Source organism: Zootermopsis nevadensis, unplaced genomic scaffold (genome assembly GCF_977971745.1).
Source record: "Zootermopsis nevadensis isolate Lab colony 2312 unplaced genomic scaffold, Znev_1.0 Znev_ptg000025l, whole genome shotgun sequence".
NCBI lineage: Eukaryota > Metazoa > Arthropoda > Insecta > Blattodea > Termopsidae > Zootermopsis > Zootermopsis nevadensis.
In genome coordinates, this window is record NW_028259157.1 from 10912035 (window position 1) to 10927899 (window position 15865).

General features: G+C 40.0%; 1 protein-coding gene across 4 annotated transcripts in view; it reads left to right on the forward strand.

Moving 5' to 3' along the window:
* The window catches only part of dop (microtubule-associated serine/threonine (MAST) protein kinase dop), a 60693-nt gene that overhangs the window by 863 nt on the left and 43965 nt on the right, over window positions 1–15865 (forward strand). For all 4 annotated transcript variants that reach the window (XM_022081842.2, XM_087355883.1, XM_087355882.1 and 1 more), the window contains exon 2: window positions 2330–2409. In XM_022081842.2, coding sequence (XP_021937534.2) covers window positions 2330–2409 — 80 coding nt within the window. The remainder of the gene's footprint in view (window positions 1–2329; window positions 2410–15865) is intronic.

Consider the following 15865-nt stretch of genomic DNA (forward strand, 5'->3'; position numbering starts at 1 on the left):
GTTAACATTTTGTATGTATAAAATTATAATTCTTTGAGATGTGAGGTTCTCATGGCAGTGAAGATGTTGGGTTTGTTCTTCTGGGTTGTGATGCTGTATGAATGCGTAGATACCAACATTTTGGAGAAACATTCTTCCTTCATCTTCAGTGCTGAAACTTTGATATCTACCTTTGAGTGTACATCACATTGCAGTCCAGAAGAAGAACACTGAAATTGTTTGTGAACATCTGTGTTGTGTTATAGCTTGAGAAGGTAGTAACCAATTTGCTCCACACTTGGCTTGCTTATGCCTCGACACCAGGAAATTATTTTAGAACAGTCAAAGAAGTGTGAAAAATATTCAGATTTGAGTAAATCTGAAACTAAGCATGATACAAAAATGATGCCAAGACCAAAATTGTTTGTTGCAATGAGAAGATCACAGGAAGAAGGTCACAAATTTGAATAAACTATCCTGGGTTTATTTGAGTTCTTGTGAAGATTTTTCCGTACCTTGGAATCTAACAATGGTAGAAGAACATAGATAAGACTGAAATTGTGTCAGGAAGAAGTTTACAGATCATTGTAACTGTAATTGAATTTTCTCATAATAATTATGACCATTTGCTTAAAATGGTTTAGCTCAGCTAAAAACTAGAGCTTATGAAGAGCAGACTAATATTACTGTGAATCTGAAGTGTGAGGGTATCATCATGGTCCATGTTCACAGTTTTGACAACCTTTATAAGTATTTCCCTTACAATGTTATAAACTGTATCACATTCTCACATGTATAAGTGAGTGAGGGTTCGTCAGATATTTTAGTTTGAAATTAATTTTGAGCCAGGGTAGCTCAGCCTGTATAGTGACTGGCTACAGACTAGACGACTGAGATTCGATCCCCGGCAGGGGCAGAGGAATTTTTCTTCTAGCTTCTATGTCCAGACTGGCTTTGGGGCCCACCCAGCCTCCTATCAAATGGGCACCAGGGTCCTTTTCTGGGGGTAAAGTGCAGCCGGGGCATGATGTTGACCACTCACCCCTATCTAGTGTCGAGGTTAAGACCACCTCTGCCCCCAAGCACCTACATGGTGTATAGCAGGACAGCATTACTTTACTCTTACTTTTATCGTTACAGAATATTGTCACAAATCAATCATAAACAGGAATGATGAGGCAACAAATTTAATTCTTATTTGTGGTGATGGAAACTGTTTGATCCACTGCATTTCACTTCATCTAGAGTAAAATGAAGGATATCATCGTTGCCCAGTTTCCCCACAATGATACTCTGATACTGCACTGGTCATGTGATAAATATTCTGGATTTTCAAATAGATAAATGATTTGAATGCCAATATAGGCCTCTGCTGAAGTTTGCCAGACTTTTGTTAATTTATTTAGATAAAAAGGAATTTGAGTGTTGATTGATTTTTATGTTGTTTAATGTTGTTGTTTCAACTGCAGAGGTTATGTAGTGACAAGTTGGGAAGTTGATTGTGAATGATGAAGGATTTGCAAGCAGGTGGTTATGCCCTATTTCAAAGTTTTGTCCCATCCTTGAGAGAAACTGAAGAAAATTCTGAATAATTCAGGGTAGGCAGTATTCCTGCTGAAATTCAGAGTGGGTAGCTTCCAAATTCAAGTGTGGAGAGACGTCAGTAACTGTCCAGTGAGTTGTTCTGATCAACGATGTTGACGAGATGTATGCGCAAACTTTTCTATGGATTGCAGATGATGAAGACTGGATGGTAATTATTATATGAATGATTATTTATGCAGCAAGTATATATATATTACCTATGAATATACCCTAAACTAGTGGAGACTTTGTTATCTAGTATGCAATTTATGAACCGTTGTGTTTTTATTGAAATGTGTTTGCCATAAGTGATTGTGAACCTGTATTTTGTTGGCACTTTCTGGTTTGTGGACCTCTGTATTATGTCAAGTTATGCAAGTGTGAAAGATTAAAAATTCTCATGTGTTTGTAAAGAACACAAAAATATTATTAGTATTGCAGCAGGTTTGATGTAAGGTGCAGTGATCGGATGTTAACTCTCAGGGCTTACATTTTAGAAATATGTCACTGGTGTAGAGTAAGTAAAGCACTAATCCCAGTTTATGACATATGATTTCTCTGTACGTTGATTATAGTGAAGAGGAGTAATAATATGCGGTCGGTACGTGAAACTGTTATCCTAATGTGTGTAGTTGGAGCAGACTTCGTCACATTGTTTGCTAAGAAATTTTGATTGTGAATATGCTAGTTACCACGAGAATGACAATATAAATTTGATTTCTGCCCATTAGATTGAAGTGTTATTGAATTATTCACTTTTTTTCAGGGCTGGAAGAGATTTCCAATTTGGTTCGCATGCACAGTTGTGTCTTGGGGCAGTCAGCACCATGTTTATCAACCCATATGGTGAGCTGAACTCTGGTGTAATTGAATGCAGTAAAACATTATTTGGAATGGATGATTGTGTGTGTGATTGAGTCACAGTATTTGTTTACAAAGGTTAATTTGAAGTCTGTATGTTTTTTTTCTGGATTGTTGCATTTGCTCTGTGATCTTACAAAACCTACAAAACTTTTATTGCAGTATATGTGATGTTATGTCTCTTTCGATGCTGTATAACGGTTTTGTTAAATAACATGAGAGCCAGTCAGTATTTCATCCAGTTATCTTGCTACCAGAAGGAAGAACATGCGCTTGGTTTTTTTAATATAAAATAAAATTAAAAGATGTGACAAAGATACATAAGGCACAGAATTAGTTCAATTACCGTGATAAAGTGAAAGAATATCGGTTCACTTTATTGGAGCACAGTCATAATAGTAAGTGAACCAGCAATCATATACGCTGATCACTGAAAATGCATTTCAGGGATTAAAGAACAAGACCAATGTACATAAAAGTAAACTGCAGAAAATTAAAATAAGGATTGTCTGTTAAAGAGTATATAAGTAAGTACATGCCTTTCACAGAGTTAAGGGTATGAAAATTACGCAAGTGAATACGGTAGTACTGAAGATATCAAACAATTTATGGTAGATGCTATGAAATTTAATCTTGTAGATTATTCTTTGAAGCCATATTTTGTATTGAGAAAACTTATGCATGAGTTGGATGTGTAAACTGCTTCACCTAAATATCATAGTCATTAATCTGCATGATTTGTTAATACTTGTATTATACAGAGTGCCCCATGCCACACTTCAGGTGATTATGAGTCATCTTATTTTGAACGAAGTATGTTTACCGACACGGGTTAAAATCTCAACTGATACGTTGTTCTTAGATGAATGTAAAGGGAAGAAACTCAAAGAAACTGCAGATATTTGAAGTCATTTCAATATATGAAATGAATCAGCTACATAGGAATGGCATTATACTCATGTTTAATGAACATTGTGTTAATGTACGTTCTTAAGTGACTTGCTGTTTGAAATGATCTCCTGCATCGGCTATGCACAAGTATGCACTAGTAAAGTTATTTTAAAATTACATGTGCAGCTTCTCATATACTTTCATGATTGTACCATATGAGGGTAGCATCATCCAGGTGCAGTGTAAGAGTTCATCTCGTGTCTGCAGTTTCTGGTGAGCAGGGTGGCCAGGTATTCAAACCTCTGCGACCAATCTTATGACCTCCATAGTACCAATTCAAGTACTGTATGACTTGTAAATCAAGACGAGGCGGAGTGTCATCATATTGCAGTGACTTCTTTAATTTGGCATAGACAGAGACGTCTCCCAAAATAAGTGGTAGCTCACCCTGTAGGAAATCCAAACATTCTCCTTCAGTAACCTGTTGTGTCCTAATACCAAACTGACTTGCGGGTGAACTGAAAGGACAAATTCCTAACTCAGATGCCCTAGTTGTGTTATTTCTGTATATAATTGTAGTTATTTTACCATGCTTTGTCTGTTAAAGGCAGGCACAGGGTGTTCCTAATTATATATTTCGTAAGTTTGTGGGGACATGTGAGTTTGAGAGTATATACAGAGTGTACGAGAAAGAGTGCACACATTTTAAAGATTTTTATTGGGAAAATAAAAATCGGTAGGAGAATACAGTTCTCACCACATAAAACAGCAACTCGGAACGTTTTCCCCCTACCTTTCTCCATTTCACTGCACTTCGACCTGAGCTCCCTCCGGTACTCGCACAATGTCCATCCGGTATTCAGATGCCCGGAAAGTGTTGCCACACGTTTGAGGCGTGATTCCTTCCACAGAATGGACGACGCGGTTTTTAAAATCTTGAAAACAAGTGACTCCTGTGCGGTGCACCTGGTCCTTTGTGTATCCCCAAAGAAAGAAATCCGTGGGGGTTAAATCCGGCGATCTTGCAGGCCATGCAACGGGCCCTTTCATGTGCGATCGATAGAACAAGTATCGTACGTGAAACTTCGACAGTTTCGCTGTCACGTGGTGAAAACCGCACACTTTCGGCTCTGTTCATTTTCTCAATAGCAATATTCGAAATGTGTGCACTCTCTCTCGCACACCCTGTATATTTATGCATGCATGTGTATGTATTTTCGTGCACGTGAGTTTGTGTTCATGTGTATGAAGAATGAATGAGTGCGTGCGCGCATGTGCACACACACATTTGCTTGTAATTAATTTCAATTTTCTTCAATACTGTGCGACAGTTCAGTATGGTAAAGGTTACATGAATGAGGTGAAAGTTTATAAATGGATAGAAGGACTTAGATGTGGCTGGATGGGTGTTCGATGATGTACATTCTGGGTTTCAAATGATTGTGACATGTTTCGAGGTTCAGGAGCTTGTCAATAAGCATATCTGGGACAGCCAAAGAATTGGCATTGATGAAATAAACATCAGCGTTGGAAAGAAAAGAGTGTAAGAATGACTCAAGGCCGAATTTAAAACACTTCTTGCTAACGGAATCATGAAACTTATGTATCATTGGAAAAATGTATTGAGAAATAGGGAAATTCTGCAGAGAAATAAGATGTATGTAATTACATACTGTGTGATTATTTTTATCAAAATGCTTAATAAAATTGCCTTGAATTTTTAATTTATTTTTTTGTTTGCATATTTCTACTTTATGAAGATGTTTCCTGAATGCAAAGTACTTTTAAAGCACGTAACATTCATATACCCTTTCATCCACTTACCAACCCACAAGCTGCTGTTTCGATGCTCTGATTTACAGAGACAGTCCACAGAAACCTGTCGCTATTTAGGCGTATGCCCTATTATTAATTTATTTAAGGCACATCTGGTAAATACACGACGTAATGTGTCAAGTCATAAGACGCTAAACTCGGTTTAGAAATATTTGTGCTGTGGACGTACCGTCTGTAACTGACTTGTACGTGGCAGTGAATGACATTGAACCAGCTTGTAACACTTCGACGCTGTTCTGTGATTTCTTAGTTGTAGGCATCCGTGGCTATGCAATATTTACACGTGAAATACGTTTAATCATATTTTTGAATCAGTTGCTTTGTTGTTATTATTTTATTTTTGAAGTTTTTGAAACTATAACTTCCTTCCAGTAATGTATCAGGTTTATAATTGCACCAAGAGAAAGGATGGATGTTTCTTAAAAACACAAACCCAACCCTTCACTTGATGGCGTTGAAAAAGCTTAAAAACTAAAAATTAACCTGATTGGTGTATCCACGTTATTTACCGTAGGTTTGAAGAAGATTTGTTAGGCTTATGATAACTGTATACTATATGGAAACTTCCAAATTTCATATACAGGTAGTCCTCGATTTGCGTCGATTCAGAATAAAGCCAATTTTGAAACCAGCGAGTCAAAAAATTAAAAAAAAATATTTTACTATTATTTATAACGTTTTACAATGTATCTCGTACTGATTCTTATACTAAATCGTAATTCTTACATCGCTGATTTTGAATAAAAATTATAAATACAGTCATCTCTGTAATTACGTAAGTTTCGTTAACGCGAATTCGCTCCAATGATATCGATGAATCGATAAAAGTTGTTTGTGAAATGCAAACTTCTCCATATGCGAGTTTACTCTTATGCAATTTCATTCCTGGCGCTTTAAACTTTCAAAGGACTAATTTAATCTCTGCGGAGGTACCGGGGTTATTTTTACTACGCGATTTTCTATAGGTCGGCGTCTTACATGAATGCGACTATCGCATAACAGCAGAGATGACTGTACACATCAATCACGTGAAAGAATCTATGTCAATCGCGGGGACCAACGAATTTCCGATTGTGTGTAAAATATATTTTTTAAATTCCCTTTATTTTATTTTCGTTATTTCAGAGCTTTAAATGTAATGCCATTACTCGTCAATGTTTGGGTGCTGGGAACGCATTGATTTACATTATAAAAGTTTCAATTTACGCCGATTCCGTTTACGCCGGTTCGTTCAGGAACGCATCCCCGGCGTAAATCGAGGGCTACCTGTATTAAGAACAGCTTAACAGCACGACGACTGTTACCATATCTGAATTCGGACTTTATCAGACGTATAAAAATTATTGTAACCCGTCTAAATCCCTCTATGTATCTCCTAAATCTTTTATGTTCTGCTATTTGCGTAATCTAAACATGTAAATCATGATGATGCTGAAGACGGGGGTCTTCTAGGCTGTTGCGTCTCTGGCAGAAGTTTGAAGACGTTTCAGAGATGCTTGATGCTTCAGGATTATGATGCTGCTCTGTAAGTGCAGTTGTACTCTCTCATTTATTCCGTTTTGCGTCCCATATATGAGGAATGTGGAATATCGGGACTAGTATTTGATTTATTAACCAGGATATCCGCATTGATGATCCCCAGTAATTTCGTCTGCAAATGGATTTAACCTTGGGAGAAGAATGCTGGATAAGTTTCTGTTCATAAGAGTGACGTCTCTCAATAATTATTATTATTATTATTATTATTAGTGTTCTGTCTGACGACAGGTCCATATGAACAGGATCCTTCCATCCTTTTCTCGGACTGAGACCTGTTCATATACGTTCTTGGCAGATGATCCAGAAGTGGTTTGCCATTGCCTTCTTCTGTGTGTGAATGGGATGCCACGGAGAAACCGGGGAAGCCCCCGGAGGAAAACTCCGTGTTGCCTAGACCACGGCCTTGCCCAACACAAGTTATAAATTCGGGCACCGCCGGGAATCGAACCCGAGGCCAGCGTTCTAACCGCTAGACCACCTCATCTTATTATTATTTAGTGTTCTGTCTGAGGACAGGTCCATATGAACAGGATCCTTCCATCCTTTTCTCGGACTGGGACCTGTTCATATACGTTCTTGGCAGATGATCCAGAAGTGGTTTGCCATTGCCTTCTTCTGTGTGTGAATGGGATGCCACGGAGAAACCGGGGAAGCCCCCGGAGGAAAACTCCGTGATACCTAGACCACGGTCTTGCCCAACACAAGTTATAAATCTGAGCACCACCGGGAATTGAACCCGGGACCCCAGGATTACAAGGCTAGTGTTCTGACCGCTAGACCACCTCAGCTTATTATTATTTAGTGTTCTGTCTGACGACAGGTCCATATGAACAGGATCCTTCCATCCTTTTCTCGGACTGTGACCTGTTCATATACGTTCTTGGCAGATGATCCAGAAGTGGTTTGCCATTGCCTTCTTCTGTGTGTGAATGGAGTAATTGTTGGGATGCCACGGAGGAAAACTCCGTGATACCTAGACCAGGTCTTGCCCAACACAAGTTATAAATCTGAGCACCACCGGGAATTGAACCCGGGACCCCAGGATTACAAGGCTAGTGTTCTGACCACTAGACGACCGTGGCGGTATTCTCAATAATTACTGCATTTAAATTGTTCTTTCACCCTTGTAAAGTGGGAAATTTCTTCTGCCTCGTGTTAAAATTAAAGTTTTACGAATGGAATATGTTTATGTCGTGTCCTACGCCATGCCCCGCTTCGGAAAATCAATATGTGCCAGGACGATACATACAGTTGTTAGGTTAGGGGCTGCTGGCTGCTGAGTTGCGCGCACTGAGCTTTGTTACGTGAGCAGTCTTCTGCCTATAGCACAGGAATGCATTGCCTGCAGACGTAGGTAAGGTGAATTGCAGCTTGGCTATTTCGTTATATTTAATTGAAGGACGAATTTTGATGTAACGACGAAAATCCCTGTGTCAGAATTTCCCAATGAAACCCCAGCACAGTATTGCACATGAGGGGTTTTGCTTCGTGAGTGCATAACTACACATTTGTGAGTAAATCGTTACACATGTAAAAGTTTCTGATTATGTGTCGACTCTGAAGTGTTAAAATACATACGCGTTAATTGAGTTCAGTGTATACTTGGCAGGGTGTGTGTGCGAGGTTAAGGATTGGGTGGTTGGTTTAGCTTGACAAGTGTTTCTCATATTGAGGATAATGGAACTCTAAGGACTGTTCATGTAAATTCAAGGTATGTATGTAGCTGAAGAGCTTGGTGTCTTCTGTGGAAGTGTTACGTATATAGAATGACCGAACATTTCAGTATAACATATACCGTGGTGCTTAAAATGTTACTCTTAATTATAGTGAATTTTGCGAATTATTATTGTTGTTGTTATAGCAACGGAATCCACAGTGACGTCTCTTTGAATTAAGAAATTCCCTGTTACGGAATGTGACAGTTCGCACCCATGATTACCTAAGTCCACGCCCACTGGATCAGGATCTGTCCTGATCCAGTTCAATCCTGTTTGCATCTGCAGAACCCTTTTTTTATGTTTAGTTTTCAATATCCGTTTATGCCAAGGTCTGTCAGTGTCTGCATGAAGTTCTGGAACCAAAGTGTTGTACGCGTTAGTTTTCCTCGTGCTTGCTACATGCCCCGCCCACTGCAAGCGTGAATTATGGAAGGCCTTGGTTGCGTATAATTGTCCAAATGTACACTTTCACGGCTTAGTTCCCATAAATCCACGGTCTGTGTTCTTTCGCGTGTTGTCGTTTCGATAGTAGTACCAGACGCTGAAGTGTTTGAAGTTTTTCCATCGTGCATGTTTTGAGTTGAACTCATGGCATGTGAGATTTTCGCGGCGCTGAGAATTATGATGTTTCTACGGGACGTGGCCCCGTTTAGTCGTGAAGGTAGACATACTGCCTACATCTTCAGGTTCAGCCCAAATGGAGACAGCTTGTTTCTTCGAAACGTTGGTACCTATCGAATTGTCTACACGGCGCCAAATCCTAGATCAATTGTGGCAGTAATTTTAGGAGTCTTGTCCTCGATATTGCAAGTGTCATTTCTCTGTTGACGTACAAGATTGCCTGTTGTTTACTGTCGTAGGGACACCGTTGAAGGCAGTCACAATTATTTGTGTTGTTATATATTTCATCATGAATACTTGGGTGCAAAACTTCTTGGTTTCGAATGGCAGCTGTAGAGTCGGAAATAAATTTAGTGAAATGGAATTACTTCTCTGAGTCACTGTCAGTTTCAGATTTTGACATTTACAGAATCTAGGTATGGCGATGTGAAGTATACTTTGATGTTCGTTGCCTTAGTAAGACTGACATGCTGAGACGTGTATGTTTTCCGAAGTTTCAGATGTGATAGCTTCATCCGTCATCAAGACTTTTGGCCCAGAAGTTGCGAAAATGCCCTGATTCTTGATTTATGAATTTCATAAAAGTATTTACCCGGACACCAGCTGGGTCAGAGACGTGGCCTCATTTAGGATTCTGTCTCACGATAGACTGAATAAACCACGCCGATTCCCGTGCTGAGATTTGAACGAGAGAACGAAATAGGAGTCCTGACCGCTCGCTTGGCTTGTTTTAAATAGGTATAAGCCCTGCCTGAGGCATGTTGCGTGGTTCTGTTGAGGATGTTGGAAGCCATAATTGCGTTAACACGCGTGCAGAAGGCAAGTTAAAATTGGCGGGGGCTATCTGATGAGTGATACAAGTAAGACTCGTCCTGTTCGACCCCCCCCCCCCCCCAGAAAGTTGTGTGTGTGTAGATTTGTGGCCTACGCGTGTTGTGGTCAGTCAGGTCTGCACTGAAAATAGCTCGGTAATATTCTGAACATGCGAACACTCTTGCCAGAAATTGTCTTTGAAGGACGTCAGGTGTCCTCGAAGATGAGCGCGCAGCAACATTTAAGGTTAGAAGTGCCAGTGAGAAAGATTAATCACAGCTTATGGCTAGAAGCCAAAGTTCGGGGTTAGCGTTTTCAGTAGCTCTGGTTTGCGTCACCCACTTACCTCCCCTCTCGCTCTCTGGGTATTAATTTCACAACTTCCGCAATGAAACATTTTAGCTCGATGTCACACCGAGATTCATTCGTCTTAGTGGAAGATTGCATACGAGAATAGGCACCATCTCATCTGGGGCGGTGCGTTCATGTTGGCCTAGCTAACCCTAAACGTAAAGAAAAGATTTTGGTGGCACGATGGTGTGGTTTGCGAGGAGGGGTGCCTTTTGGATTCATTGACGCATTATTTTGATATATTTAATGGAACGTGGGCCCATGGTCAGTGCCGATACATGGCGGTCTCTGACCTAAAACTGACATGAACATTGTCACCCAGATTCCAACAGATCGTCAGAAATATATCTTTGAAAAACTGACTTTCCAATGAAATTGATAATTTAAAACGCCTCTAACCCTCGGACTGATATTGTCGTGACCTTGACATGAAACAGACATGTTCGTGTTTCATGTCAAGGTCACGAAAATATCAGTCCGAGGGTTTGCCGGATAGAGGCGTTTTAAGTTTTGAAAGACATTCGAAAGCCAATTTCTCTAAGGCATATTTCTGCCGATCTGTACGAATCTGAGTGACAATATTTATGTCAGTTTTAGGTCAGAGACAGGTCAGTGGCATTTGAAGTTCACGACAATATCAGTCCGAGGGTTTACCGAATAGAGGCCTTTGAAATTTTGAAGGACATTCGGCAGTCATTTTTTTTTCAAATGCATATTTCTGCCTATTTGTAAAGCGGTACTTTCTCGGTGGGAAATATGTGCTTGTTAGGTTGGCGGGTCGTTGATACAGCAACTCGTAAGCCACATTCTTTCTCACTGCTTTGATTCAGCTGTTGTCATCGTTGAAAATCAGGAAGGAGCAGAGCTTCAAGCTTAATTTTATGGGATATATCGCAGGAAAGTTCCTTTAGGAACTCTTGGACTTTAAAGAAATGATCTCACCGACTGTAACTGCAAATGGAGTTCATATTTGTTCGTGCTGAGAAAGATTTGGGTCTACAAACTGACTGTTAAAAATTTCTCTCAGGGTTAGTGACGTGGGTAAAAACTTGAGTTTTCATTTCGTCGAATTTGTAATCAGATTCTTGGTGATACTCTGTGCTATCTCTTTTAGAAAGGCTTTTTTCTAAATGTGGTTTGTATCGACCGTGAAACTTTGTTACTTGATGAAAAATGATTGCATTTGGACTTTCAAAAGAGGTATTTAGTCTGTCGAGGTTATAAATGCGATGGAAGAACACGCCACTTCTTGTCTCAAAGTTATTGATGAATATCCTCGCTGCCTCCATCATCGCTGTCTTGTTGGAGGCAGCGTGGTAAAATTCTACCAGACTACAGACAGGGTCATACAACCCAGACGATAGCCATCTTCGTACTCACCGCCGTGGGAACCACAAATAGTATTTGGTGCTGATATTTAAGGAGTGTGGGGTTTGGATATTTCTGAAATGAGTGATGAGGGGAGTGAAGGAAACCCGGGAGAATATGTCAGGCACATTTTTCAACCGGAAATCCAACGTGAATCGATAGTCTGTCTTTTCGCTGGATAGCACGTGTCTGCGCAAGTCGAGAATACGTGTTCTTCAGCCTTTGATGATTCAACGTCACGCTATTTCACTAAAGCTAATTAAAGCGATTATTATCTGCGCAGTTGTTGTGCGTGTTAACACACACACACACACGTGTCCAATTTATTCGAGTCTTGTTTATTGTTGGCTTCATTTCGGGTTCAGTGACAATAATTTATTGAGTGTTAAGGAGAGCGTCTAAAACAGTCCAGCTAACCTAGAAAATTGTTTGCTGATTATTTTTCTTTTCTTTTCAGCGTATATCTTGGGAATTATGAATAACTTGAAATGGCAGACAAAACATGAGGGTTTGTGACGATTGTGTATTGTTAAACAAACGACGTTTCGGAGACTGGGATCTCTCCGTCCTCAGGAAGGTACTCTGCTTGGGACCTGTCGTTAGAGCTAGTCCCGGTCTGTAGAATGCACGCACTGGTAATGGTTACGGCGATTAAATCAAGGACGATGAAATTGTAGCATGTACAGTGCGTGCTGTAAACCGGAAATGTATTTTGCTCGGATATCAAACGGTGGTCTAGCGGTTAGAACGCTGGCCTTGTAATCCTGGGGTCTCGGGTTCGATTCCCGGTGGTGCCCGAATTTATAACTTGTGTTGGGCAAGGCCGTGGTCTAGGCAACACGGAGTTTTCCTCCGTGTCATCCCAACAATTACTCCATTCACACACAGAAGAAGGCAATGGCAAACCACTTCTGGATCATCTGCCAAGAACGTATATGAACAGGTCCCAGTCCGAGAAAAGGATGGAAGGATCCTGTTCATATGGACCTGTCGTCAGACAGAACACTAAATAAATAAATAAATAACACAAGAAGAGTCCGAATCATTAATGGAAAAAATACTATTAAACGTTATTTTGGAAAAGTGGGTTTATTGACCTGTTCCGGGATAAGGTTTATTAAATGTCGATTGCGTGAACTTGGTGATGACGTTCGGGTTTCATAAAAAAAAAACACGGAATTCGACTCTTTGCCTCTCCAAGAAGAATCTGTATCGTGGATTAGGCACTTGAATAGTTTTAATTTGAGTGTGAACCTCAGACGCGATTGCTGTATGGACGCCACATTGAATTTCGTCGTCTTGAAGATTGTGGAGTAGATGTTGGGATAGTATTATCGAAAAACCTTTTCGTTAAATAGGTTACATTGTGGATTTTATTTAACTGTATGTGGAGGAGTTTCCTGTGATGATGATGTAGCACTGTTTAAATGTAAATTTGATGTTCTGGAAACGTCTTATATGTTTTATACAAGGAAATGCGAGAGTCTAACGTCACACACTTCAAGAACACTTGACAAAACGGCGTGACCTTCATGGAGTTTGTCCGCATTTGTGACCTCGTCCATGAAGAATTTGCCTCTTTATTTCCATATTAGGTGTTATTTACGCTTTAGTGTGACTTGTGGGCCCTTCTATTTATGTCAGTGGGCCGAATTGTTACAACAATGCGTTGGATTGGGCGTTTGATACCATTGTTCATTTCGATTTTTATTCTGATACGATACGTGTTCTCAACAATCACTGAACATTCAAATAACAGTTATGCTTTGTATGTGGGGGACCCAAGGTCGGGTTGTAAATGTTTGTGACTCAGTCTTTTCATTTTTTATCTCTCCGATCAAATGCTGGTAGCCTGTGATATCTGAACACAAGGCTCAGATATTTCCTTTCGCGTATTTTCTGTTTACTCATTCAGAGCTATTCTGCCATGCGAGGGTGTATCCCAGGGGTGGGGAACCTTTTCATGTTGGAAGTCCGAATTAATTTAGCTGTAATCTATTCATTCAAGAAACTTCAATTAGATATACTTAAAAAATATACATTATTTTGTAAAAATCTAAACTTCTATGTACTTAATAATTTCAAAAAAATTAAAACTGTTTGTTAATTTTAAAGTTAACTAATCTTTTAATGACTTTGTTGTGTCTGATTTCTGTTGGAAAGCATTTGAATATTTGGTTGCATCATGGAGGTCCGTAGTTTCAGTTGATCCTAGGATTTGTTCTGTAAAATTTGGATTCAGTCAAAAGGACGCACTGAAGGACCTAGAAAGCCACATGTGGCCTTAAGGCCATAGGTTCCCCATCCATGGTGTATCCTATGCAAGGATCAGTCAGGCAAAGGAACCGTGAGGAGCTTCTTTTGGCGACCAGATTCCTTTAAGCCTAGAAGACTTAGTCACACAAAATTGAAGAACGGGCCTGAGGCCTGTCATAGATAAACACGAATAAAAATGGAAACGTTTCTTTCTTTATAAAAATAACACAAGATCCGTGAATCATGGCCCAGTATCTGGAGTCGGGGGGGGGGGGGGGGTGCGACTCACTCTTGGTCTTTTTTATTATTAGTGTTCTGTCTGACGACAGGTCCATATGAACAGGATCCTTCCATCCTTTTCTCGGACTGGGACCTGTTCATATACGTTCTTGGCAGATGATCCAGAAGTGGTTTGCCATTGCCTTCTTCTGTGTGTGAATGGAGTAAATGTTGGGATGCCACGGAGGAAAACTCCGTGTTGCCTAGACCACGGCCTTGCCCAACAAAAGTTATAAATTCGGGCACCGCCGGGAATCGAACCCGAGACCCCAGGATTACAAGGCCAGCGTTCTAACCGCTAGACCACCTCATCTTATTATTATTTAGTGTTCTGTCTGACGACAGGTCCATATGAACAGGATCCTTCCATCCTTTTCTCGGACTGGGACCTGTTCATATACGTTCTTGGCAGATGATCCAGAAGTGGTTTGCCATTGCCTTCTTCTGTGTGTGAATGGAGTAAATGTTGGGATGCCACGGAGGAAAACTCCGTGTTGCCTAGACCACGGCCTTGCCCAACAAAAGTTATAAATTCGGGCACCGCCGGGAATCGAACCCGAGACCCCAGGATTACAAGGCCAGCGTTCTAACCGCTAGACCACCTCATCTTATTATTATTTAGTGTTCTGTCTGACGACAGGTCCATATGAACAGGATCCTTCCATCCTTTTCTCGGACTGGGACCTGTTCATATACGTTCTTGGCAGATGATCCAGAAGTGGTTTGCCATTGCCTTCTTCTGTGTGTGAATGGAGAAACCGGGGAAGCCCCCGGAGGAAAACTCCGTGTTGCCTAGACCACGGCCTTGCCCAACACAAGTTATAAATTCCTCAGTTCCTTGAAATAATTTTTATTTTGTGGCGAAGAATGTTGAGACTGAAGAGTAACCTTCTCTCCGGTCTCACATGCACACACGAGCTCTGTGACCCCATGAAACATCGTCATTTTGAATTTGCTTAAAAATAACGCAGTGTGAATTCAGATGCTGTGCTTTTCCTGTAGCTTCGCTGGTGTCGGTGAGAGGAATCCTTGCCTTGTCGAAATTTGCTTAACATTGGGTGTGTGATGTGGAGTCTGCGTGGTCCTCAATGTCCCGTTTCTTAGACCAGGGGTGGCCAACCCAAATGATCTTTCGGGCCACTTTGGAAATGCATCATAACTCCGCGGGCCATATATAAAATTATATATCCCCATATTAGATTTAGATACACTATAGACATTTTTTTGGAGTGAAAAATTGAAACATAATGAGTTATTATTATTGTGTTTACTATTATTCTTACATGTAAACATAGATAATATAATAATAATGATACTAAGCGTACATTGTAAAGAAATATATAGCAATAAAAATTAAATATAAAAAATATATAAATATGAAGGAAATAAAAATAATGAAATCATTAAAAAATATTTATTTTACTAGTGCGATATTTGTTTCTCCACTCTTTCACTTAGCTTTTGCAAATCGATCTCAATTTGGGTATTTGCACATCGTAATTGGTGTTGCAGGTTAGCGTTCGTTATGTTTGAGCGTGTTTTGTGTTTGGTCAATTTCATTTTCGAAAAAAAACGATTCGCAGGTGTAAGTTGAACCAAAAGCGCTAACAACTTTTTGTGCCAGATTTCTCAAATTGGAAAATTTCTCTTTTGTGACGTAAGTGTTATAAAAATCTATTTTTGATTCTGATGTTTCGAAAATGTGTTTTAATTCAATATTGCACTGTAAGTCAACCAGTTCCATTTGGAGATATTCTGGGGCCGACTCG